This window comes from Pelophylax lessonae, assembly GCF_965119305.1.
Source record: "Pelophylax lessonae genome assembly, chromosome: 9".
Classification (NCBI taxonomy): Eukaryota; Metazoa; Chordata; class Amphibia; order Anura; family Ranidae; genus Pelophylax; species Pelophylax lessonae.
Window position 1 is genome coordinate 268,187,904 of NC_138776.1, and position 26,540 is coordinate 268,214,443.

Genomic DNA, 26,540 nt, shown 5'->3' on the forward strand with positions numbered 1-26,540 from the left:
TTACCCATTTCACATGGCGTCGGACCAGTATCTGGATGTCCCCATTATTGTTAACGTAGGCTTCCAGATTTCAACAAGCCCCCAGCTGCAGACCCCCACCCCACAATAACCAGGCAGGCCAGGGTTGTGGGGAAGAGGCTTTGGTCCTCCTCAGTGTAGGGGACATGCTTCTTTGTCAGGGAGCTCCCCCTTGGCTAGGTAACCTGCTTAGGTTGAGGGCATGTCTCCAGATATAGTTTTGAGGGAGCGCACTTGTCCCCTTCCTCTCCTCGTCTGCCAGGTGCATGCATAGATAAGGGATTTGTTTGTTCTTATATTTTCCCAGGACACGTCATGGAGAAACCCTCAAAGGATCGTCTCACTTTATCTCCAGGTTGTAAAATGGAAGATGAGGACATCACAGGAGATTGTGGAGGAGAAAGACAATGAGCTCCACTATGGATGGTGGACTTCACAGTGTGGATAGACCATGGAATCCCTCTGACTCTGAGCAACCTCGTACTGTGAGGGACGGTGCCGGAATTCAGGGGGTGCAGACATCCTCCTATCCGGAAAGTGGGGAAAATGTTCTGTCTGAATTAAGACTTACTGAACATCAGAGATCTCACACAGGTGGAAAGGTTTATTCCTGTCCTGAGTGCGGGAAATCTTTTTCAAAGAAGTCCAGTCTTTCCAGACATCAAGGTTTACACACGGGTGAGAAACCACATTCGTGCACTGAGTGCGGGAAATGTTTTTCACAGAAGTTCCATCTTTACATACATCAGAAGACTCACACAGGCGAGAGGCCGTATTCTTGCTCAGAGTGCGGGAAATGTTATATACAGAAATCAGACCTTGTTAGACATCAGAGATCTCACACCGGGGAAAAGCCGTATTCCTGCTCTGAGTGCGGAAAATGTTGTTCAAACAAACCAGACCTTGTTAAACATCAAAGATCTCACACAGGGGAGAAGCTGTATTCCTGCCCTGAGTGCGGGAAATGTTTTTCAGAAAAGTCCACTCTTTCCAGACATCAGAGATCCCACACAGGTGAGAAGCCGTATTCCTGTCCTGAGTGCGGAAGATGTTATACACAGAAAGCAAAACTTGTTATACATCAGAGATCTCACACGGGGGAGAAGCCATATTCCTGCCCTGAGTGTGGAAAATGTTTTTTAAATATATCAGACCTTGCTAAACATCAGAGATCTCACACGGCGGAGAAGCCGTATTCCTGCCCTGTGTGTGGGAAATGTTTTTCAGAGAAGTTCAGTGTCTCCAGACATCAGACGTCTCACACAGGTGAGAAGCCTTTTTCCTGCCCTGAGTGCGGAAAATGTTATACGCAGAAAGCAAAACTTGTTACACATCAGAGATCTCACACGGGGGAGAAGCCGTATTCCTGCGCTGAATGCGGCCAATGTTTTTCAAATAAATCAGACCTTGTAAAACATCAAAGATCTCACGTGGCAGAGAGGCCGTATTCCTGTGCTTAGTGCTGGAAATGTTTTCTCAGAGAAGTTCTGTCTTTCCAGACATCAGAGATCTCACACTGAGGAGAAGCCGTATGCCTGTCCGGAGTGTGGGAAATGTTATATGCAGAAAAATGACCAGAGATCTCACACCATACAGGCTTCTGTCCACAAATATATAGAAAAATAAGCCGCGCTGCGTGAAGTGGGTAAACAAAAAATTAATGTCCAAACAAAAATCAATGTCCCATATAACAACTTGATTGACGCTGAAAGCATAGATCACACTCCACGGTCTCTGTAGGAAATGTGCTTACTGGATAGCCACTAAAAGTCTGCAAATTCATATGCTGAGATATAGTCACAGATCCGGGAGATGGGAGTTGTCAGAGTCCTCAGCGAATAATGTGAATGATATGCAAAAGAAAAAAACTTACATAGTGTGATACCGTAATTTAAATAAAATTTCACCACCAATAAGGAATCCCTATCAATCGTGCAGCAGCTCACCAAATGAATAATGAGTAAAACGTGAATAGCCCAGTGTAAGGAGAGGAATGTGGAACAAACCACCACCAATTGTGAAGCCTCTTACCGAAAAAATAGGTCAAATGAGAAAATAGATAAATCCAGATCGCCAAGAAACCAGAAACGTCACTCAAAAGCCCTATTGGCCTCTTACCAGATGACAAATAATCCAAGCAGTAGATCTAATAACGCTTGCCCATCATACGTGAAGCTCCGGGACCAACAGCATCAATGGTGTTGACTATGAACTCAGTACCAAGATGTAGCCCGAGTGAAAGAAAAAGCGCCAATAGTGTAATAAAATAATAACTGGTTTATTAATTAAAAAGAAGAACACTCACAAGCATAGTAGATAAAATCGCGATGGATGGGAGCCGCCGGCCGGACGGCAAAGCACATCCGCTCCTAGGATAACTTCCGGGATGACGTCAGCACGCCGCGACCTGACGGCGTTTCGTCCAAGAAGACCTTTGATAACGTGGTTATTTTTCTCTTTTTATTCTTCTGTCCACAAATAATATTGATCTTCTCCACAGGCAGAAATATATGTTTAATGGGAGAGAGCCTTAAGTCGTTCCCTGGCTTCGGAGGACTGGGAAAAAGCCAAAAAGCATCCATACTCTATGTAATTGTAGAGAATTATTTAAAAATTCCCTTTTATTGGTATCTTACTATGCATAAGATACACTATATTACCAAAAGTATTGGGGCGCCTGCCTTTACACGCACATGAACTTTAATGGCATCCCAGTCTTAGTCCGTAGGGTTCAATATTGAGTTGGCTCCACCCTTTGCAGCTATAACCGCTTCAACTCTTCTGGGAAGGCCGTCCACAAGGTTTAGGAGTGTGTCTATGGGAATGTTTGACCATTCTTCCAGAACAACATTTGTGAGGTCAGGCACTGATTTGGACGAGAAGGCCTTGCTCGCAGTCTAATTTATCCCAAAGGTGTTCTATTGGGTTGAGGTCAGGACTCTTTGCAGGCCAGTCAAGTTCTTCCACCCCAAACTCACTCTTCCGTGTCTTTATGGACCTTGCTTTGTGCACTGGTGTGCAGTCATGTTTGAACAGGAGGGGGCCATCCCCAAACTCTTCAAACAAAGTTCGGAGTATGAAATTGTCCAAAATGTCTTGGTATGCTGACGCCTTAAGAGTTTCCTTCACTGGAACTAAGGGGCCAAGCTTAACCCCTGAAAAACAACCCCACACCATAATCCCCCCCTCCATCAAATGATTTGGAACAGTGCACAAAATAAGGTCCATAAAGACATGGATGAGCGAGTTTTGGGGTGGAGAAATTTGACTGACCTGCACATTTCATGCTCCCAACTTTGTGGGAAGAGTTTGGGGATGGCCCCTTCCTGTTCCAACATGACTGTGAACCAGTGCACAAAGTAAGGTCCATAAAGACACGGAAGAGTGAGTTTGGGGTGGAGGAACTTGCCTGGCCTGCACAGAGTCCTGACCTCAACCCGATAGAACACCTTTCGGATGAATTGGAGCGCAGACTATTAGAGTTCAGGCCAGTCAAGTTCCTCCACCCCAAACTTGCTCATTCATGTCTTTAAAGACCTTGCCCTGTGCACTGGTCCAAACCATTTGGTGGAGGGGGGATTATGGTGTGGGGTTGTTTTTCAAGGGTTCGGTTTGGCCCCTTAGTTCTTAAGGCGTTGGCATACCAAGACATTTTGGACAATTTCATGCTCCCAACTTCGTGGGAAGAGTTTGAGGATGGGCCCCTTCCTTTTCCAGTCATGTTGGAACAGGAAGGGGCCACCCCCAAACTGTTCCCACAACATTGGGAGCTTGAATTTGTCCAAAATGTCTTGGTATGCCAACGCCTTAAGAACTAAGGGGCCAAGCCCAACCCTTGAAAAACAACCCCACACCATAATCCTCCCTCTGCCAATTTTTTTGGACCAGTGTACAAAGCAAGGTCCATAAAGGCATGGATGAGCGAATCTGGGGTGGAAGAACTTGACTGGCCTCCACAGAGTCCTGACCTCAACCCGACAGAACACCTTTGGGATTAATTTGAGTGGAGACTGCAAGCCAGGCCTTTGCGTCCTACATCATTGCCTGACCTCACAAATGCGCTTCTGGAAGAATGGTGAAACATTCCCATAGAAACAATTTTAAACCTTGTGGACAGCCTTCCCAGAAGAGTTGAAGCTGTTATAGCTGCAAAGGGTGGGCCAACTCAATATTGAACCCTATGGACTAAGACTGGGGTGCCATTAAAGTTCATGTGCGTGTAAAGGCAGGCGTCCCAATACTTTTGACAGTATAGTGTACATTGTCAAAAACAGGTGGCTGAAGAGTGGATGCCATGGGAGCTTCATCATACATGGACATTATCCATAGAGTCCTGACCTCAACCAACTTGACTGGCCTCCACAGAGTCCTGACCTCAACCCGATAGAACACCTTTGGGATTAATTTGAGTGGAGACTACGAGCCAGGCCTTTGCATCCTAAATCAGTGCCTGATCTCACAAATGCGCTTCTGGAAGAATGGTGAAACATTGCCATAGACACACTCCTAAACCTTGTGGACGGCCTTCCCAGAAGAGTTGAAGCTGGTTTAGCTGCAAAGGGTGGGCCAACTCAATATTGAACCCTACGGACTAAGACTGGGATGCCATTAAAGTTCATGTGTGTGTAAAGGCAGGCGTCCCAATACTTCTGACAATATAGTATATAAACCTAAAGTGGGGCACTAGAAAGGAAAAAATATATTAAATATTATAAAGGGCAATACATAAAATAAAATGAATCCAGTGCTAATGCACACTTGATAAAAACAAACAGTCCCAAAGAAAAATGGCGGCGATGTGAATTGTCCCAAGGTAAAAAAATGGTGAGTCAGTAAAGAAAATCTTGATCTTCACGATCAGTTGACATTGTGGTCTCCACGACACCTTTGAGTGCACCACCATCTCTGTGTTCAATAGAAACTTACCAGAGTTAGAAGACTCCCACCACACCACCACCACCCTACCCCACCCACCCACCACCACCACGATGAAAAAAATTTAAAAAACACCACCAAAAGAAGACTCTTTAACCACAAAAAGAGTAGAAAAAAAGGCATGTGAATCTTAATGGTCCCTGCTATGGGAGATAGGCATTTTTCCGGGTCACCACCGAATCCTTGGCGTCCCCATTAGCAAATGAAGGTAACCAGTGCAGACATGGAAAGAGAGCCCGGAAGACCACATAGCGTAAAAAAAAACATTTCAGGAATTCATTAAAAAGAAGTACATGCGTTTATATGTCACTGGACTGAGATGGGCTGGCGCCATACCCTTGCTTGAGGTTGCACCCATCGTTCGAAATTTTTTAGGATAATGTTTCTACTTTTGTGTCTTGCAAATTCTTTGAATAAAAATTTTATTGAAAGAGAAAAGAAGTACAGAATGCTTACAAAGTAAACAAACAACCAGTAAAATGGACCAGTTTCTGGTTTCAGAATGCGTGATGACTTCACGAGTGATGGCTCCACCCTACACGTTTCGTCACATCTGCTGAAGATCCACTCCACCATCATGCTTTATACACTGCTTTTTAATCAGACTATAGCATCAAGTAAATGAAACTCCTGGGATATTGATCTGGTCAGTTAAGTAGCAGAGGGGGTTGTTAATCAGATTAAGCTGCTTTGGTGTTAATGAAATTAACAACATGTGCACTAGATGGGCAACAATGAGACAACCTCCAAAACAGGAATGCTTTTACAGGTGAAGGCCACTGACATTATTTTTCCCTACTCATCTTTTCTGACTAGTTTTGCATTTGGCTGGGGTCAGTGTCACTACTGGTAGCATGAGGCCATACCTGGACTCTATAGAGGTTGCACAGGCAGTCCAACTCCTCCAGGATGGCACATCAATACGTCCCATTGCCAGAAGGTTTGCTGTGTCTCCCAGCACAGTCTCAGGAGCATGGAGGAGATTCCAGGAGACAGGCAGTTACTCTAGGAGAGCTGGACAGGGCCGTAGAAGGTCCTTAACCCATCAGCAGGACCGGTATCTGCTCCTTTGTGCAAGGAGGAACAGGATGAGCACTGCCAGAGCCCTACAAAATTACCTCCAGCAGGCCACTGGTGTGAATATCTCTGACCAAACAATCAGAAACAGCCTTCATGAGTGTCAGGTCATCTGTGGCCAGGTGACAACTGCACCCTGTTGGAGGCAGGGGTGCAGTGCAAGGTAGTGAACCCGATAGCTGACTGCTGCGGATGGACCGGAACGTGAGCCCAAGATTCCCCAGGGAGCGGAGTCTAAGACCCAGCAGGTGTTCACCAGAGCCTCTAGTGGTGAGGATGGACTTGGCTGCAGCTGGGCCCAGGTCGCGGCCCCTGGGGTCCCCCGGGTCACGCTCCGTAGGGAGAAAAGGGAAGCAGCCACTCAGGACACACAGAATGGTGATGGGTAAGCCAAGGTCGGGGTAACAGGCAGACGAGGTTAACCAAGGAAGAGGCCAAAGGTCAGGGTAACAGGCAAACAGGAATAGTCAGAGACAAGTCAAAGTCAGTACACAGAAAAGTAGATCAAGCACACGGCAGACAGGAAACAAGGAACAAACACTGTTGAACAGCAAAGCAGACCTGCAGTGCACTGGTTAATATAGACTTCCTGTGATGACCTGGGGTGGGGCTGAACAGGAAGGAGAGATGATAAAAAGGAACCAGAAGTGAAGTCCGGCCTCTAATACAGACATGAAGAAACAGGTAAGCTGCCAAACAATATTGCAAGTCCATGACAATGAGGGTGGCCTGAGGGTCCAACATCCTCTAGTGGGCCCTGTGCTCACTGCCCGGCACCATGGAGCTCGATTGGCATTTGCCATTTGTAGCACCCTACAGGTAGGTGCTAGGTAAATGTATAGTGGGCCTCGTCTGCCTAACAGCAGGGCTGTGATTTATTTAGTTAGAGTGTTATGGTTTCCAGATGTGCCTGCTGAAGGTAGAAGTATCCCCACTGGCTCCTGTGAGAGGCTTCTCATAGGGTAGTGTGGGAAGCCCAATCAGGGGACACATCCAAGCTTGTAACTACCCCAGAAGGCAGATTATGCTGCAAAGGATTCTGGGAGTGGGTATAAGTTTGGGGGAAGTGTGTGAAAGGGTGTCTTTGGCGGGAGCAGAGTCCGAGGAGGGAAAGTACGGCTGTCTCTCCTCCTGTCTGAGGAAGGTGGATGTCTCGGGGTGTTGCCTGAGAATCCAGAGAGTGCTGAACTGAGCTGAGGGGATCTGGTGTGCCGAGAACCTGCCGAGAGTGAGAGAGAGGGGTCCAGTCCCAGGAAAGCCTACACAGGTTGTGATTACTGCGGATTGCCCCTGGGGGTCTGTCTGAAGTCAGAGGGGACCACTCCGGAAGAGGTTCTGGAATCCAGTGGCAGCTAGCTGAAAGGGGGTACCTAGGTTGAGGACCCTGAAGGTACAGAGGGGGGTACATAGTCAGTGGACCCCGAAGAATTCTAGGTTAGAGGGGGCACCTGCAGTTGGGCCCTGAATTGTACAGAGTGTATCAGTTAACAGTTGCAGCTTTACAGAATCCTACAACGTACTACCTCAGGCCAGTGCAAGGCGGGAGGAGAGTATTCAGTGACTTTGCAGTACTGCAGTGTCAGGAGTTCTACAATTCCCAGTCTTGGGTCTTCTGGACTTATTGTCGAGGATCTAGCACTCCTATAAAGCTACAGTGTGTTCTCAGTGTTAGTGAGCGTCGGCTGGCGTCAAGGAAGTGTCAACGGGCATTTTTCAAAGATTAAGTCCCAAGTGTATTTAGTTAAGCGTAAAGGGGTATCCCACTCATTCCCTTCTCCCATCCCCCTTTTCTACAATAAAAACCACAAAACCGAGATGCCGGAGTCATCCATGTCTCAGTTCTCACACCCAGGGCCGCAGCTCACATGGGCTGGAGAGGTAACCGGTAACAATGGAAGACCCACATCAGGCCACAGGCCTGAAAAACCTGCTACACATTGAACACCAGAATTGGAAGGTCCACCACTGGCGCCCTGTGCTTTTCACAGATGAGAGCAGGTTCACCCTGAGCACATGTGACAGACGTGAAAGGGTCTGGAGAAGCATGGAGAACATTATGCTGCCTGTAACATCGTTCAGCATGACCGGTTTGGTGGTTGGTCAGTGATAGTCTGGGAAGGCATATCCATGGAGGGACACACAGACCTCTACAGGCTAGACAATGGCACCCTGACTGTCATTAGGTTTTGGGATGATATCGTTGGACCCATTGTCAGACCCTATGCTGGTGCAGTGGGTCCTGGGTTCCTCCTGGTGCACAATGCCTGGCCTCATGTGGTGAGAGTATGCAGCCAGTTCCTGGAGGATGAAGGAATTGATACCATTGATATTGGCCCCCATGCTTGTCTGACCTAAATCCAATAGAACACCTCTGGGACATTCTGTTTCGCTCCATCTGATGCTGCCAGGTTGCACTTCTGTTCAGGAGCTCAGTGATGTCCTGAGCAGGTTTCCCATAGCAACGGGAGCAGATCAGTACTGCAAAGGTCCCCAACCTGTACACAGGTACATTAGAGGAAGAATGAAGTGAAGTGCATGAATTAAGTCAGCGCTAGGTGCATGGTGGGGCTCCATACCTTTACTGGTGAGGTAGCGGAGATAGACTGGACAGATGGAGAGGGCAAGGGGTCTGCGTGTTCCTCCTAAATGCACAAGTGACAGTGGTGGTGTACATTAACATCAAGAGAGTTTATTAGAGGTCAGTCATCTGTTCTGGTAAAGGTACCCCATGTGTTAAGTAGTGACCCCAACCAAAGTGCCTAGCGTATCCCAGAAGAACCCACCCAGAAGTAGGCCTGCTATGTTACCACCTCATCCCTTTAAACCCGAACACATATGAATTGCACAGGTTCTGAATCTAATTTAATGTAGATAAGGGATCAGGTGAATTTAATTACCACCTTAATCAGCTACAGAACCTGTGTAATTCATTTGTGTTCTGGTTTAAAGGGATGAGGTGGCAACCTTACTTGGTGCCCAATGAGGGGGGAAACATGGAGGATCTGAGGAACACCCCATCACCTTACCACCCTTACAAACGTATGCTATTCTTATCCAAAACCCTGATGAAGAAGTATTATGGGGTCTCTAAACTTGCTGGATCAATCTCTTTTCTCAATTTTATCACCAATATATTTTTATGGACTCCTAAGATGACTGGACCGTGCTTTTTGTCTTTCTCACTTGGATATCTCAATGGAGACCTTTTTCAATATTTTGGCCCAGGGCTCAGACCTTTTGTCTGTCAATCAGCCAGCATTAGCTGGCCTTGATAACTTAAGCCCCGTACACACGATCAGATTATCGAACGATCTGTCGTCCGTTTTTTGTGGCATGCTTATCTGATGTGGAAAGTGAAGAGGTTATTTTCATACGAATTTTCCCGTAAGACAGAATTCTACTTCAGAAGTGATGTCATGTGTTGGATTGCTTTGTATGTGTTCTTTCGTCTCTGAGCATGCCTAGTCTTGCTCTTAAGATTTTATTCCGTCAAAATCTGTACTAATGAGATGAAAATCGGACATTGTATTACGGACAACAAAAATTTTATAGCCTGTACATCAGGATTTTGTCAGCCGAAAAGTTGGAGTCGGCTGTCGAAAGCACCATACTAACAATCCGAAAATTCGCAGATTGGTCGTCGGACGAAATTTCCCTTCCGAATTTCTTATCATGTGTACGGGCCTTTACTCTTGGCAGCTCTACCACAAAGAGAGTACCCCCCAGAATAGGGAAAAAAACATCCACTGTGAAATCCAAGTGAAATAGACAAAAAGAGCCCCAGCCAATCCCTATTTTTCCCCTTATTTTGGGCCGTGTTCATACTAATAGTCTATAATGATCAAAGATGCAAAAGCCCCTTCAAGGCCTAGGAACTCTCAGTCCCCTGGAGTATCTCCAACTTCCCTGTATACACTGATCCCAGCTCTACTGACTGCAAGAACTACCAGCTCACCTGGCTGTTTCTTCATCAGTCCATCCGGCTGTTCCGAAGATCTCCCAGGGCAAGTGAAAGGAAAGATTAAGCACAATGCTGTCTTCTAGAAAGGCTTTGCTATATGTGGCAGTCTCTCCCCTTGTAAATCCCCGAGTGTGCTGATGTAACTCACACTGTCCTCCTTGCTCCCGCTGCTTCTTAGGTAAGATTCCTTTCAAACCGCACTGCTGTCACAATCCTTCCAAGCCAGCCCAAGCTACAGCCCAAGGCAGAGCCCCTCCAGGACCAGGAGCTCCCCTACAAGGCCAAACGACAGTCTCCTCAGCACTCCATCTTCCACCCAACTTCCCTGCTGGCATGACTCATTCATATTTAAGGGCTGGCTATGCAAATCAACCCTCCTGCCTTCTGCCCACTAACTTCTAGAAATTTCTCCAAACTCCTAGAATTAGGGAAACACCAGAGACCTGCCTGTATGAGTCATCCAGCTTGACCTGCAGTAAACCCATGACCCAATTAAGACTCACAAGTTAAAGCAGAGTTTCACCTGATTTTGTGTTTATTAAAAGTCAGCAGCTACAAAAAGTGTATCTTCTGACTTTTAATAAACACTCACCTGTCCCTCGGTCCAGCGATGCGGTTCCCCCTTTCTTCTCCCTGTGGCACCGGCATCTCTAGTGTGGGCACCTGGCTGTGACAGCTTGCGGCTTCACAGCCGGTTGCTCACTGCGCATGTGCAAATCGCGCTGCGCGTCCTGAGTGGATGGGCAATCTTTTGGGATCTCTGACTTGTCCCAGAAGATTGCAGGGAGGGAGATGGAGAGGAGAACTTCTGCTCGAGCCACCTAGGTGGCCTAAACGGAAGTGGGAGCGGGTACCTGTAAAATTTAAGTCCCCGCTTCCCCCCCCCCCAAAACAAAAATTACATGCCAAATGTGGCATGTCAGGGGGTCAGGAGGCCTTAAAGCGGAAGTTCAATTTTTGGGTGGAACTCCACTTTAAGAGTCAAAACATAAATTTGCCTTTATTCACACTAGTAGCACACTAGAGGGTGCTACATACACAGTCCTATACCCACAGTTGATCCAGAGGAAGGCAAAAAAACTATGGAGGGTCTACGTTGCAAAATGGGGTCATTTTGTGGGTGTTTCTCCTGTCCTGGCACTTCAAGGTCTTAAGAAATGTGCTTGATAGTCAGGAAATCAGATGTATTGTTTCTGGCTCTTGAAAGCATGAAGGTGCTCCTTGGATTTTGGGCCCCTCTATGCCTGTAGGCAGCAAAAACATCTCACACACATGGTATCCCCAAACTTGAGAGGAGTAGAAGAATGTGTTTTGGGGTGTATTTGCAAATATATTCTGTGTGTGAGAAATAACATGCTAAAATTACAACTTTGTAAAATAAAATCAAATTGTATTCACTTTTTTATTTTACAAAAGAATGTAGCAAAAATTACAACTTTAAAAAACCCTCCATGCCTCCTTCTCCCTCCTGACTTCCACCCAATAACGTCTAGGACTCCTAGAACCAGGGGGAAGCACCAGAGAAATGCCTGGATGAGTCATCCAGCCTGACCTGCAGTAAACCCATGACCCAATCAAGACTCACAAGTTACTATGCTTCAAAACATAAATTTGCCTACACTTACACTAGTAGCACATTAGAGGGTGCTACATACACAGCCCTATACTCACAGTTGATCCAGAGGAAGCCAAAAATAAAACTATGGAGGGTCTACTTTGCAAAATGCGGCCATTTTGTGGGCATTTCCCCGGTCCTGGCACTTCAAGTCCCCTGGACCTGCTGTGTAAAATCACCAGTGAGAGCACGCCACCGCGCACTCGTGCCCAAAACCCCCAAAGTGCAGAATCACATATATATATATATATATATAATTGATTCTGTGCAGCTTGGTGCCCTGTAGCAGTGAATCTGTATGGGTCGGTTGCAAAGTGGTTAGAGGGACACGGAACATAGAAATGATGGAGGGGGGGGGGGGGGTTCCTCTATGTTAGATGTGATGTGAAAGTGAGGAAGAAAGACGATCTTGTGATTGAAGATGTGGTTTGTGTTCCAGAAACACAGCTTGACACCTCACAAGACTGGGCTGTTTGTATCCATGCGGATCCTCTTGTTTAGAAGGATACGGGACATAGAAAAGATGGAGAGGGGGTTTCTATATGTTAGATGTGATTTGAAAGATGATCTTGTGGTTGGAGATGTGGTTGGTATTCCAGAAACACGGCTTGTCTCCTTACAAGGCTGAGCTGTTTGTATTCATGCAGATCCTCTTGTTTAGAGGGACACGGGACATAGAAAAGATGGAGGGGGGTTTCTCTATGTTAGATGTGATGTGAAAGTGAGGAAGAAAGACGATCTTGTGGTTGGAGATTTGGTTGGTGTTCCAGAAACACGGCTTGTCTCCTCACAAGACTGGGCTGTTTGTATTCATGCTGATCCTCTTGTTTATAGGGACACGGGACATAGAAGATGGAGGGGTGTTTCTCTATGTTAGATGTGATGTGAAAGTGAGGAAGAAAGAGGATCTTGTGGTTGGAGGTGGTGATGGTGAGAAGGAGGAATTACGGGCGGAATGATAGATGGGTCTATGAACTGATGGACTTATCATTGGAGTCTACTACAGACGACATGAGATTTATGAGAAGGGGAGAGTCGGCTGTCCCAACAAGTACAAGCCGGTAAAAAAAAACGACTAAGACACAAGAATAAGACTTAAACTATAGCCTACAGGACTGAAATTTAATAATCAGCCAGAGGTCCAGGGAGAACAGGTACCACATTCCAAAAAGTACAACAATATTCACAAAGTAGGCCAAAGAAAATTGTATAGTGCCGAACAAATCAATATACTACATCCTATTAAAATACTATCAATTTTATTATACATGTATATGGAAAATAAAGGAAATGGGGATGCGCTGATTATAGACAAACAGGTAGAAAATACTGCACTTATTATTCCTGAATACTGGAAAAAGTACGTGTGAAAAAAGAAATGAAATGCGCTATCTTGGGATTACATAAAAACTTACATGTGATAAATAATAGTATCCAAAACTATGTATACTCAACAAAATAATAAACCCAACACTTTTGTTGTTGCCCCCATTTTTCATGAGCTGAACTCAAAGATCTAAGACTTTTTCTATGTACACAAAAGGCCGATTTCTCTCCAATATTGTTCAAAGATCTGTGTAAATCTGTGTTAGTGATCACTTCTCCTTTGCCGAGATAATCCGTCCACCTCACAGATGTGGCATATCAAGATGCTCATTGGACAGCATGATTATTGCACAGGTGTGCCTTAGGCTGGCCACAATAAAAGGCCACTCTAAAATGTGCAGTTTTATCACACAGCACAATGCCACAGATGGCGCAGGTTTTGAGGGAGCGTGCAATTGGCATGCTGACTGCAGGAATGTCCACCAGAGCTGTTGCCCGTGAATTGAACGTTCATTTCTCTACCATAAGCCGTCTCCAAAGGCGTTTCAGGGAATTTGGCAGTACATCCAACCGGCCACACAACCGCAGACCACATGTAGCCACACCAGCCCAGGACCTGCCAATCGAGCTCCACAGTGCCGGAGCAGTGAGCACAGGGCCCACTAGAGGACATCGGGCCCTCAGACCACCCTCATGATGTCTGTTTCTGATTGTTTGGTCAGAGACATTCACACCAGTGTCCTGCTGGAGGTCATTTTGTAGGGCTCTGGCAGTGCTCATCCTGTTCCTCTTTGCACAAAGGAGCAGATACCGGTCCTGCTGATGGGTTAAGGACCTTCTACAGCCCTGTCCAGCTCTCCTAGAGTAACTGCCTGTCTCCTGGAATCTCCTCCATGCTCCTGAGACTGTGCTGGGAGACACAGCAAACCTTCTGGCAATGGGACGTATTGATGTGCCATCCTGGAGGAGTTGGACTGCCTGTGCAACCTCTATAGGGTCCAGGTATGGTCTCATCCTACCAGTAGTGACACTGACCCCCTCTATAGAGTCCAGGTATGGCCTCATCCTACCAGTAGTGACACTGACCCCCTCTATAGAGTCCAGGTATGGTCTCATGCTACCAGTAGTGACACTGACCCCAGCCAAATCCAAAACTAGACAGAAAAGATGAGTAGGGGAAAAAAATGTCATTGGCCTTCACCTGTAAAACCATTCCTGGTTTGGAGGTTGTCTCATTGTTGCCCATCTAGTGCACCTGTTGTTAATTTTAATAACACCAAAGCAGCTAAAAACTGATTAACAACCCCCTCTGCTACTTAACTGACCAGATCAATATCCCAGGAGTTTCATTGACTTGATGCTATATTCTGATTAAAAAGCGTTCCTTTAATTTTCTTTTTTGAGCAGTGTATAAAGCATGATGGTGGAGTGGAGCTTCAGCAGATGTGACAAAACGTCTAGGGTGGAGCCATCACTCGTGAAGTCATCACGCATTCTGAAACCAGGAGTTTCATTGACTTGATGCTATACTCTGATTAAAAAGCGTTCCTTTAATTGTTGTTGAGCTGTTTATAATTGTGGCCTGTAAAGTCCGAGGTCTCCTTTGTCTGTTTCTCCAATATACAATACGGATGATGGCCATGAGTGGCACTTAATTCTCAGACTTTCATGATAAAGATCAGAGGAACACTCAGCCACGTGTTTTCTGAGGTGTACATCATGGTGTGCTCCTTCCCAGTGCGAGATGTATAGAAAAATACAATTCATATAGAAGAAATTTCCCGCACTTGGGCACTAATACACCTCAGGAGTGGTGTGTTTTTCTCTGATGTTTGGTAAGATAATATTTCTGCGAAAAACTTTTCCCGCACTCAAGACAGGAATAGGGCTTCTCGCCCGTGTGAGACAGCTGATGTGTTTTAAGATATGACTTCTGTGAAAAACTTTTCCCGCACTCAGAACAGGAATACGGCTTTTCCCCTGTGTGAGATCTCTTATGCGTGTTAAGATGGTACGCCCGTGAGAAACATTTCCCACACTCAGAACAGAAATACGGCTTCTCACCCGTGTGACATCTTTGATGGATAACAAGTTCCGAATTCCATCGAAAACTTTTCCCGCACTCAGGGCAGGAATACGGCAACTCCCCCGTGTGTGACCTCTGATGTAAAACAAGTTTTGATTTCTGTGAAAAACATTTCCCGCAGTCAGGGCAGGAATATGGCTTCTCACCTGTGTGACATCTCTGATGTGTGATAAGATGGGACTTCTGTTGAAAAGATTTCCCGCACTCAAGACAAGAATGTGGCCTCTCTCCTGTGTGAGATCTTTGATGAAAAGCAAGGCTTGATTTCCATTGAAAACTTTTCAAGCATTTAGAACAAGAATACCGAAGTTTGTTCTTCTGTGAAAAACATTTCCCGCACTCAAGGCAGGAATCCTGGCTGTCCCCTACGGGAGATATTTGTTTTATCACAAGATCTGATCTCCCACACTGAGAACTAGAATGTGGCTTTTCATCCGTGTGCAATTCCTGATGTCCGAAAAGATCGGACTTCTGTGAAAAACATTTCTCACACTCAGGACAGGAATACGGCTTCTCACCAGTGTGAGATCTCTGATGTACAGAAAGACTTAATTCTGAGCTAAAACTTTCCCCACATTCAGGACAGGAAAATGTCTCCTCCCCCTGAATCCCGGCACCATCCATAGTTGAGCTCATTGTCTTTTCTCCTCCGCAATCCCCTGTGATGTCCTCATCTTTTATTTTACGACCCGGAGATAAAGTGAGACGATCCTTTGAGGGTTTTCGCATGGCGTGTCCTAGAAAAATATAAAAACATCATCAATAGATACATTACCAAAAGTATTGGGAGGCCCAGTCTTAGTCCGTAGGGTTCAATATTGAGTTGGCCCACCCTTTGCAGCTATAACATCTTGAACTCTTCTGGGAAGGCCGTACACAAGGTTTAGGAGTGTCTATGGGAATGTTTGACCATTCTTCCAGAAGAGCATTTGTGAGGTCAGGCACTGATTTTGGGTGAGAAGGCTTGGCTTGCAGTCTCCACATTCATTTATACCAAAGGTGTTCTATCAGGTTATGGTCACTCTGCAGGCCAGTCAAGTTCCTCCACCCCAAACTCCCTCATCCATGTCTTTATGGACCTTGCTTTGTGCACTGGTGCGCAGTTATGTTGGAACAGGAAGGGGCCATCCCCAAACTCTTCCCACAAAGTTAATTTAATGAGCGAGTTTGGGGTGGAGGAACTTGACTGGCCTGCAGTCTAATAGTCTATGCTCTAATTCGTCCCAAAGGGTTTCTATTATTATTATTATACATGATTTATATAGCGCCAACAGTTTGCGCAGCGCTTTACAATGTGAGGGAAGACAATACAGTTACAGTACAATTCAAAACAGGAGGAACTAGAGGGCTCTGCTCGTTAGAGCTTACAATCTAGAAGGGAGGGTCAAGTGAAACAAAAGGCAATAACCGTGGGGGATGGGTTGATGGAGAAAATGGAGGTACATTTGTTAGGTGTGGGTAGGATAGGCTTCTCTGAAAAGGAGGGTTTTCAGAGATCGCCTAAAAGCTAATAGAGTAGGACATAATCGGACAGATAAGGTTAAGGAGTTCCATAGGATTGGAGAGGCTCTGGAAAAGTCCTGGAGGCGAGCATGGGAGGAGGTGACGAGGGAGCTAGAGAGCAGGAGGTTCTGAGAAGAACGAAGAGAGCGATTAGGTTGGTATTTTGAGACGAGGCTAGTGATGTAGCTGGGGGCTAAGCTGAGGAGCAGCGGACACTGAGCGATTGGTAAGGTGGAAGAGTCTGGCGGTAGCATTAATGATGGATTGAAGGGGGGAGGAGCCTGTGTAGAGGTATGCCAACGAGAAGGGAATTGCAGTAGTCGAGGCGCGAGATGACCAAGGGAGTGAACTAGGAGCTTTGTTGTGTCTTTGGTTAGAAAGGGGCGTATTTTGGAGATGTTGCGGAGGCTGAGGCGGCAAGATTTGGACAGCGATTGGATGTGGGGTTTGAAGGAGAGTTTAGAGTCCAGGACAGAGTCCTGGGTTCTATCAGGTTGAGGTGCAGGCCAGTCAAGTTCCTCCACCCCAAACTCACTCATAAATGTCTTTATGGACCTTGCTTTGTGGACTGGTCCAAATCGTTTGGTGGAGGGAGGTTTATGGTGTGGGGCTATATTTCAGGGGTTGGACTTGGCCCCTTAGTTCTAGTGAAGGGAACTCCTACGGTGTCAGCATACCAAGACATTTTGGACAATTTCATGCTCCCAACTTTGTGGATGACCCCTTCCTGTTCCAACATGACTGCCCACCAGTGCCCAAAGCAAGAAGACTATAATATGGGTTACCTGTGCTGATCTCTGTAGGAGTGTCCTCCTCTATAAATGTCTTCGTCATTCCAGCCTCCTCCGTATATTGCTGATCATCCCTCACATACGTCTCTTCTTCTTCAACCTCAACTTTCATGATCATCAGATCTTCACCCTAAACCAACAGAATGGCAGAAAATAACATCTGTAACATAGAAGTATTTATGATGTGAGATCACATAGAAAATATCATCTTGTAGAGTCCACACATCGTCTCCACATGTCAGAGTGTTCAATCACTTTATGTTCCCGACCATCAACTCCACCTACCTGATGATGGTGGGGGATGGTGTGACCTTCCTGTGTGGAATCCCGGGAATACAGAGGACGGGGACATCTCTCTGGTGGGTTTCTGGTATTAGGTGGCTCCATCATATCCTTGTGTCCTTCAAAAAGCTCCTCTATCACTCCATAAGCCTCATCTTCTTCTTTATTCTCTTCTTTAACAACTATATTAACATCCCCGAGGTTTTCACTCTGAATATATAACAAACATTAATTGTAACAAACATACTTGTATATAAATCATAACTACCAATAATTGTTCCTCATCTACCTGATGATGGTGGGGGATGGTGTGACCTTCCTGTGTGGAATCCCGGGAATACAGAGGACGGGGACATCTCTCTGGTGGGTTCCCAATACTGGATCCATCTGTAGGAAACACACACACTGACTGAATACATTGTTTCTATGTGTTTATCAGATGATGGGGGATCTAGGTGGACCCTCCGTACTGCTCTCTCCTTTACAATTAAGTCTCCTCTTACCCGGTGATGTGAGGGGCGGCTGATTCTCCATCATGACGTCCTTGTAGAGATCCTTGTGTCCTTCTAAATACTCCCACTCCTTCATGGAGAAAGAGACAGTGACATTTTGACACCTTTTAGGAACCTGACACACACAATGATACAGTCACCATCCAGACACATCCCTTGTCTGTTACTGGATAATGTCCCAGAATTCCCAGCACCGCTCACCTCTCCTGTCAGCAGCTCCATCATCTTCTTGGTGACTTCTAGAATCTTCTCCATGTTGTGTCTCTCAGGTTTTAGGGAGTCACATGGAGGCACTGTGATGGTCATAGGATCACCTGACTTCGGAAGAGGAAATCTCTGTATTGGAGAACCAATAGGAATATCGTGTTAGAATCCCAGAATCCTCCTCACCTCTCCGGTCAGGTCTGAGTTTTAATAATAAAGATAAAAGTGATGTCATGTGACCTCCCAGAATCCTCCTCACCTCTCGGGTCAGGTCTGTGTTTTATTAATAGAGATATGAGTGATGTCATGTAACCTCCCAGAATCCTCCTCACCTCTCCAGTCAGCAGGTAGATGATCTCCAGGGTGAAGCTTAGTATCCTCTCAGTCATGTGACTCTGGTCCTCCTCCATCCTCATTGGTGACATGATCTATACAGGTTTCCTGTGGACCAATAAATGATAACAGAGAATTGCCTGGACTGTACTGGTTGTACAATATCAGGATGGGGGTATGTGAGGAATAATATGAGGGTTTCTAACATGTAAGAACAATCCCCATTACACACAGAGACGCATTCAGTTTAGTGTTTCCTATGTTTTTTGGGTCCCAAAGCCTCGTAGCCTCCATCTTCAAGTCTAAAAAAAACTTCTATCCTCTTCAGATCTCTAAAATGAAGAAAATGTTTCGGCCCCGTAAGTGGGGAAATTCTCTGACCCTGAAGGGGTTAATCTAGGTTTCCACACTATATATGTGTGTATCATCATCTGCTGGAGATAAAAGAGGTCACAGTGACTATGGAGGAAGAGGATAGACATGACGGGGGGTTACTGGGTGTTAATAGAAAATAAGATCTCATTACCTCCTCTGCAGCCTCTTCCAGCGATGTCTTCTCTCGAATTCCTTCCGACTCACCTTTCACCCGGAACTTCTTATTTATACCTGACATGACTTCCTGTCTGTAGCTGACATCACTTCCTGTCTTCCATAGAGATTTTCTTTCTGGGTAAAAGTGAGATCACCACCTTGTGGAGCTCAGAGGAACTACAAGCCAGAGGAAACTTTTTTTCATAGTGTGAACTTGGACTTTTCTTGTTGCCGGTGTGTCCCGAGTGCTGCAGGACCAAAAGTTTTCAGGATTTTGGCAACTGTTCCAAAGTCTCTGCTTCTTATGGGGTGTTTTTTTTTGTATGACCTCCGTTAACAACTATACAACTTCTCATTCAAGGAGTGACCTTCACAAATTGAGATTATTTATGACAGGTTCCAGAATATGGGGCCATAATTCTCCTAATTCCTATCCTATCATGCATGGAATTTTGATTGATTTCTCTGATCACTAGCCAAAGCATTACAATATCATCACACCAGTGCAGCCAGGCAGTGGGTCCTTGATCATTGACCATACCAGTACACCATATGTCACCATACCAGTACACCATGTCACCTTACCATTGCAGCAAGTCACAGTGCCCCTGATCACCACCAGACCAGACTAGTGCAGCCAGCAACAGTGTTCATGATCAATGCTATACCACTCCCAGTGTCACCAGACCAGCGTAGCCATCAACAGTGTTCCTGATCATTGCCACCCAAGTCCCAGTGTCACAGACTAGTGTAAGCCATCAAAGTGTTCCTGATCACTGCCACACTATTCCCAATGTCACCAGACCAGTGCAGCCAGTAACAGTGCTCCTGATCACCACCACACAGTCCCAGTGTCACCAGACCAGTGTAGCCATCGTTAGAGATCCTGATCATTGCCACCCAATTCCCAGTGTCATAGACCAGTGTAAGCCATCAAAAGTGTTCCTGATCGCTGCCACACTATCCCAATTCCCAATGTCACCAGACCAGTGCAACCAGTAACAGTGCTCCTGATCACCACCACACAGTCCCAGTGTCACCAGACCAGTGTAGCCATCATTAGAGTTCCTGATCATTGCCACCCAATCCCCAGTGTCACAGACCAATGTAAGCCATCAAAAGTGTTCCTGATCGCTGCCACACTATTCCCAATGTCATCAGACCAGTGCAGCCAGTTACAGTGCTCCTGATCACCACCACACAGTCCCAGTGTCATCAGACCAGTGTAGCCATCATTAGAGTTCCTGGTCATTGCCACCCAATTCCTAGTGTCACAGACCAGTGTAAGCCATTAAAATTGTTCCTGCTCTCTACTACACCATTCCCAGTGTCACAAGACCAATGTAAGCCAGAGACAGTGTTCCTTATAGGTGCCACACCCCTACATTGACATGTGATCATTGTAAGCCAGTGTCAGTGCTTCTGAAAATTGCCACACCAGTCCCAGTGTTGCCACACCAGTGCAACCAGCAACAGTGTTCCTGATCAACAACACACACCAGCCCTACTGTCACCAGACCAGTGTAAGCCAGCAACAGTAGTCCTGATCATCACCACACGAGTCCCAGTGTCACCAGACCAGTGTAAGAAAGCAACAGTGTTCCTAATTATTGCCACACCAGTCCGGGTGTCACCAGTGTAAGCCAGCAACACTGCTCCTGATCACTGCCACGCTAATCTCAGCGTCACTAGACTAGTGAAAGCTATAGTTTCTGAGTACTGCCTGCACTGATTCTTTGCCTGTTTGCTGACCCTGTCTCAGCCTGAACTGACCCATTTGCAAGTCCCACGGACTACGTTCCTGTGAAACACCAGTCCCAGCCATCCCCTGCAGACCAGTGCACTCCTGGAACCACAGGAACATTTCTGTATAGCCTCCTGCACTTCCTGGCTTGTAATCATGGCATTCCCAGGGGCAGACACAAACGAGTAGGCTAGATCTAGTTGGTTGTGTTTTTGTAAAACACAAGATTTAATGTCTGCCATGCCGTCTAAAAATTCCTTGGGGCAGTTACTGTCCAAAATGTAGTCATTTAGTGGGTGTTTCTGCTGTCCCGATGCTCCAGGGCCTCCAAAAATGTGGTAGGTAGTCAGAAAATTAGATGTGCAATCTATGCCCCCCTGAAAGCCTGAAGGTGCTCTTTGAATTTTGGGATCCCTTATGTGGCTAGGCTGTGAAAAAGTCTCACACGTGTGGTATCCCCATACTCGAGAGGAGGAGTAGAATGGGTTTTGGTTTGTCATTTTCAGTATGCCTATTCTCTCTCTTAGGAATATCTTATTATTTGACAACTTTGTGTATGCGCTGAAAACTGCACAATGGCCTGAAAGGGGGGTTAATCTTCCAGTCATCAAGTGGGTAAATGCCAAGGGGCTAGTTACCGGTGTTCTTATTGAAGTATATCATCTTAATCTGTAGGCACGGCTTGAGTAAAGACCCAAAAGTTGCCTACTGAAGTATGTTGAAAAAGTAAACAACTTCCATGGGGTGTTCTTCACAGTATATAATGGGTTGTGGAACGTTAACAGGGTTGATAGATAAGGTGAGACTTTAGCAGAGGGTGAAATGAGAGAAGATGGGGGAAGATTAAGGCAGTAAGTAATAAGATCCCTCAATTACATATAAATAGAATATTGGCGCAAAAATAATGAAATTTAATAATAACATAACTTAATACACAAAACCCCGCAACCTGCCGAGCAGAAGGGGAGATGTTAATGTTATCAGTGATGAGAATGTAGTTAGTGTTCCAGAAACACGGCTTGACCCCTCACAAGACTGGGATGTTTGTATTCATGCTGATCCTCTTATTTAGAGGGACAAGGGACATAAAAAGATGGAGGAGGGTTTGTCTATGTTAGATGTGATGTGAAAGTGAGGAAGAAAGATGACCTTGTGGTTGGAAAATGTAGTTTGCGTTCCAGAAACTGTACAAATGATGCCCCCTGAAAACCTGAAGGTGCTCTTTACATTTTGGGTCCCTTTATGTAGCTAGGCTATGAAAAAGTCTAACATGTGTGGTATCCCCATACTCGAGAGGAGAAGAAGAATGTGTTTTAGGGTGTAAGTCTATGTATGCCTATACTGTGTGTTAGATATATCTTATTGATTGACAACTTTGTGTATGCACTTCCTGGCTAGTAATCATGGCATTCCCGGGGGCAGACACAAACCAGTAGGCTAGATCTAGTTGGTTGATTTTTTGTAAAAACACAAGATTTAATGTCTGCCATGCCTTCTAAAAGTTCCTTGGGGCAGTTACTATCCAAAATGTGGTCATTTAGTGGGTGGTTCTGCTGTCCTGATGCTCCAGGGCCTCCAAAAATCTGGTAGATAGTCTGAAAATTAGATGTGCAATTTATGCCCTCTGAAAACCTGAAGGTGCTCTTTCAGTTTTGGGTCCCTTTATGTGGCTAAGCTGTGAGAAAGTCTCACATGTGCGGTACCCCCATAATTGAGAGGAGGAGAAGAATGTGTTTTGGGGGTTTAATTTTATACTGTGTGTTAGAAATATCTTATCGATAGACAAATTTGTGTATGACAGTGCTGAAAACTGCACAATGACCTGGAAAGGGGGTTTAACATGCCGCTCATCAAGTGGTTAAATGCCAAGGGGCTAGATACTGGTGTTCTTAATAAAGTACTGTATATCACCTTTATCTGTAGGTATGGATTAAGTAAAGACCCAACATTTCCTGTTCAGGTATATTGAAATGTTTAACAACTTCCAGAGGGTGTCCTTGATTTTTTGCATTACAGTATATAATAGGTTGGGGAAAGGTAACGGGGTTGATAGATAAGGTGAGACTTTAGCAGAGGGTGAAATGAGAGAAGATGGGGGAAGGTTAAGGCAGTAAGTAATAAGATCCCTCAATTACATATAAATGTAATATTGATGCAAAAATAATGATATATAATAATACCATAACTTAATACGCAAAATCCAGCAACCTGCCGAGCAGAATGGGAGATGTCGTTGTAATCAGTGATGAGAATGTAGTTGGTGTTCCAGAAACACGGCTTGACTCCCCACAAGACTGGGCTGTTTGTATTCATGCTGATCCTCTTGTTTAGACTGAGAGATGGAACATAGAAAAGGTGGAGGGGGGTTTCTCTGTGTTAAATATGATGTGAAAGTGAAGAAGAAAGACGATCTTGTGGTTGGAGGTGGTGATGGTGCGGAGGAGGATTTTTGGGTGGAATGATAGATGGGAATGAGAATGTATTTGGTGTTCCAGAAACACGACTTGACCCCTCACAAGACTGGGGTGTTTGTATTCATGCTGATTTTCTGGTTTAGATGGACACGGGACATAGAAAAAATGAAGGGAGGTGTCTCTATGTTAGATGTAATGTGAAAGTAAGGAAGAAAGATGACCTTGTGGTAGGAGATGTGGTTGGTGTTCCAGAAACACGACTTGACCCCTCAGAAGACTGTGCAATTTATGCCCTCTGAAAACCTGAAGGTGCTCTTAAATTTTGGCTCCCTTTATTTGGCTAGGCTGTGAAAAATTCTCACATGTGTGGTATCCCCATATTCGACAGGAGGAGAAGAATGTGTTTTGGGGTGTAATTCTATGTATGCTTATACTGTGAAAGTAAGGAAGAAAGAGGACCTTGTGGTAGGAGATGTGGTTGGTGTTCCAGAAACACGGCATGACTCCTCACAAGACTGGGCTGTTTGTATTCATGCTGTTTCTCTTGTTTAGAGGGACACGGGACATAGAAAAGATGGGGGGGGGGGGTTTCTCTATGTTAGATGTGATGTGAAAATGAGGAAGAGAGATGATCTTGCGTTTGGAGGTGCTGATGGTGCGGAGGAGGAATTACGGGTGGAATGATAGATGGGTTTATGAACTAATGGACTTATCACTGGAGTCTACTACAGACGTCCTGAGATTTATGAGAAGGAGGAGAGTCTGCTGTTCCAACAAGTACAAGCCGGTAAAACCAAACTACTAAAACGCAAGATTAAGACTAAAACTAAAACCTACAGGATGGGCCTTACTTGTAGTGTTATAAAAAGGAATAAAGGAAAAGAAAAGAACATTTCATCAAAAAATCTGAAGAAAGACTTTTATCCATCAACTCACAAAGAATATCAGGAGTCCACGAATGTAACTATTCAATCTTCATTTGTATTATACAAAAAGATATTTGTTACCATATTTACATTTTTAGTAAATACGAAATGTACATCCGAAAATGTCATACTTTCCACTTTTATCCAGCAAGTGGCACTCTCCAAGCAAATGAAACCGCTTGTGCAGGCTGATAACTACTGTGCTGAAATGATCAGACCTGTTATGTAGTCTGATCTCCCCTTCTCTTCATCCATGAGCAATATCTAGATCTTCTCTCACCATGATATTTTCTTTTGAAGCTTCTGCAAGAGATCAGAGGACATCAGACTACACTGCTAGATAGCCTCAACCAGCAGTGACACCTCCTCCTTCTCTCTCCTAGAGGGACCCAACCAGCAGTGACACCCCTCCTTCTCTCTCCTAGAGGGACCCAACCAGCAGTGACACCCCCTCCTTCTCTCTCCTAGAGGGACCCAGCCAGCAGTGACGCCCCTCCTTCTCTCTCCTAGAGGGACCCAACCAGCAGTGAGACCCCCTCCTTCTCTCTCCTAGAGGGACCCAACCAGCAGTGACACCCCCTCCTTCTCTCTCCTAGAGGGACTCAACCAGCAGTGACACCCCTCCTTCTCTCTCCTAGAGGGACCCAACCAGCAGTGACACCTCCTCCTTCTCTCTCCTAGAGGGACCCAACCAGCAGTGACACCTCCTCCTTCTCTCTCCTAGAGGGATCCCACCAGCAGTGACACCCCCTCCTTCTCTCTCCTAGAGGGACCCAACCAGCAGTGACACCTCCTCCTTCTCTCTCCTAGAGGGACCCAACCAGCAGTGACACCCCCTCCTTCTCTCTCCTAGAGGGATCCTACCAGCAGTGACACCCCCTCCTTCTCTCTCCTAGAGGGACCCAACCAGCAATGACACCTCCTCCTTCTCTCTCCTAGAGGGACCCAACCAGCAGTGACACCTCCTCCTTCTCTCTTCTAGAGGGACCCAACCAGCAGTGACACCCCCTCCTTCTCTCTCCTAGAGAGACCCAACCAGCAGTGACACCTCCTCCTTCTCTCTCCTAGAGGGACCCAACCAGGAGTGACACCCCCTCCTTCTCTCTCCTAGAGGGACCCAACCAGAAGTGACACCTCCTTCTCTCTCCTAGAGGGACTCAGCTAGCAGTGACACTCCCTCCTTCTCTCTCCTAGAGGGACCAAACCAGTGACACCCCCTCCTTCTCTCTCCTAGAGGGACTCAACTAGCAGTGACACCCCCTCCTTCTCTCTCCTAGAGGGACCCAACCAGCAGTGACACCCTCTCCTTCTCTCTCCTAGAAGGACCCAACCAGCAGTGACACCTCCTCCTTCTCTCTCCTAGATGGACCCAACCAGAAGTGACACCTCCTCCTTCTCTCTCCTAGAGGGACTCAACTAGCAGTGACACCCCTTCCTTCTCTCTCCTAGAGGGACCCAACCAGAAGTGACACCTCCTCCTTCTCTCTCCTAGAGGGACTCAACTATCAGTGACACCCCCTCCTTCTCTCCCCTAGAGGGACCCAACTAGCAGTGACACCCCCTCCTTCTCTCTCCTAGAGGGACCCAACCAGCAGTGACACCTCCTCCTTCTCTCTCCTAGAGGGACACAACCAGCAATGACACCCCCTCCTTCTCTCTCCTAGAGGGACCCAAACAGCAGTGACACCCCCTCCTTCTCTCTCCTAGAGGGACCCAAACAGCAGTGACACCCCCTCCTTCTCTCTCCTAGAGGGACCCAACCAGCAGTGACACCCCCTCCTTCATGCTCCTAGCAGAGTCAACCAGACAGAATATTGAAGTCTTTAGTGATCTCTGATTTCCTTATAAAGTGTTTCTTCCATGATAAAGATCAGAGGAGCGCTCAGCCACGTGTTTTCTGAGGTGTATATCAAGGTGTGCTTCTTCCCAGTGTGAGATCTCTGATGTACAGCAAAATATGATCCATATAGAAGACATTTCCTGCTCTCAAGAGACTTAATTAACCTTGAGGGTTGTGTGGTTTCTCAGATGTTTCCTAAGACTAGACGTCTGTGAAAAACTTACTCAGGGCGGCAATAATACGGCTTCTCACCCATGTGAGATCTCTGATGTATGGCAATATAGGATTCATATAGAAGACATTTCCTGCACTTGAGACACTAATAAACCACAAGGATTGTGTGTGTTCTCTGATGTTTGGTAAGACTTCTGTGAAAAACATTTCCCGCACTCAGGGCAGGAATATGACTTTTTTCCTGTGTGAGACAGCTGATGTGTTTTAA

At 45.9% G+C, this 26,540-nt stretch overlaps 3 protein-coding genes across 3 annotated transcripts in view; all 3 read right to left on the bottom strand.

Annotated features, from left to right (window-relative positions):
* Positions 1-26,540, bottom strand: part of LOC309564458 (uncharacterized protein) — a 1,566,033-nt gene that overhangs the window by 227,928 nt on the left and 1,311,565 nt on the right. The window lies entirely within an intron of this gene.
* LOC309563993 (uncharacterized protein) overlaps positions 1-26,540 on the bottom strand; it is a 132,387-nt gene that overhangs the window by 36,196 nt on the left and 69,651 nt on the right. The gene's annotated exons all lie outside the window — the stretch shown is intronic.
* Positions 14,737-23,231, bottom strand: LOC309563994 (uncharacterized protein; the record flags this gene model as incomplete). The annotated part of the gene is made up of 3 exons (XM_082268622.1): positions 14,737-15,383; positions 15,537-15,755; positions 23,099-23,231. 3 exons carry the CDS (start codon positions 23,229-23,231, stop codon positions 14,737-14,739), a joined length of 999 nt encoding a protein of 332 aa, XP_082124748.1.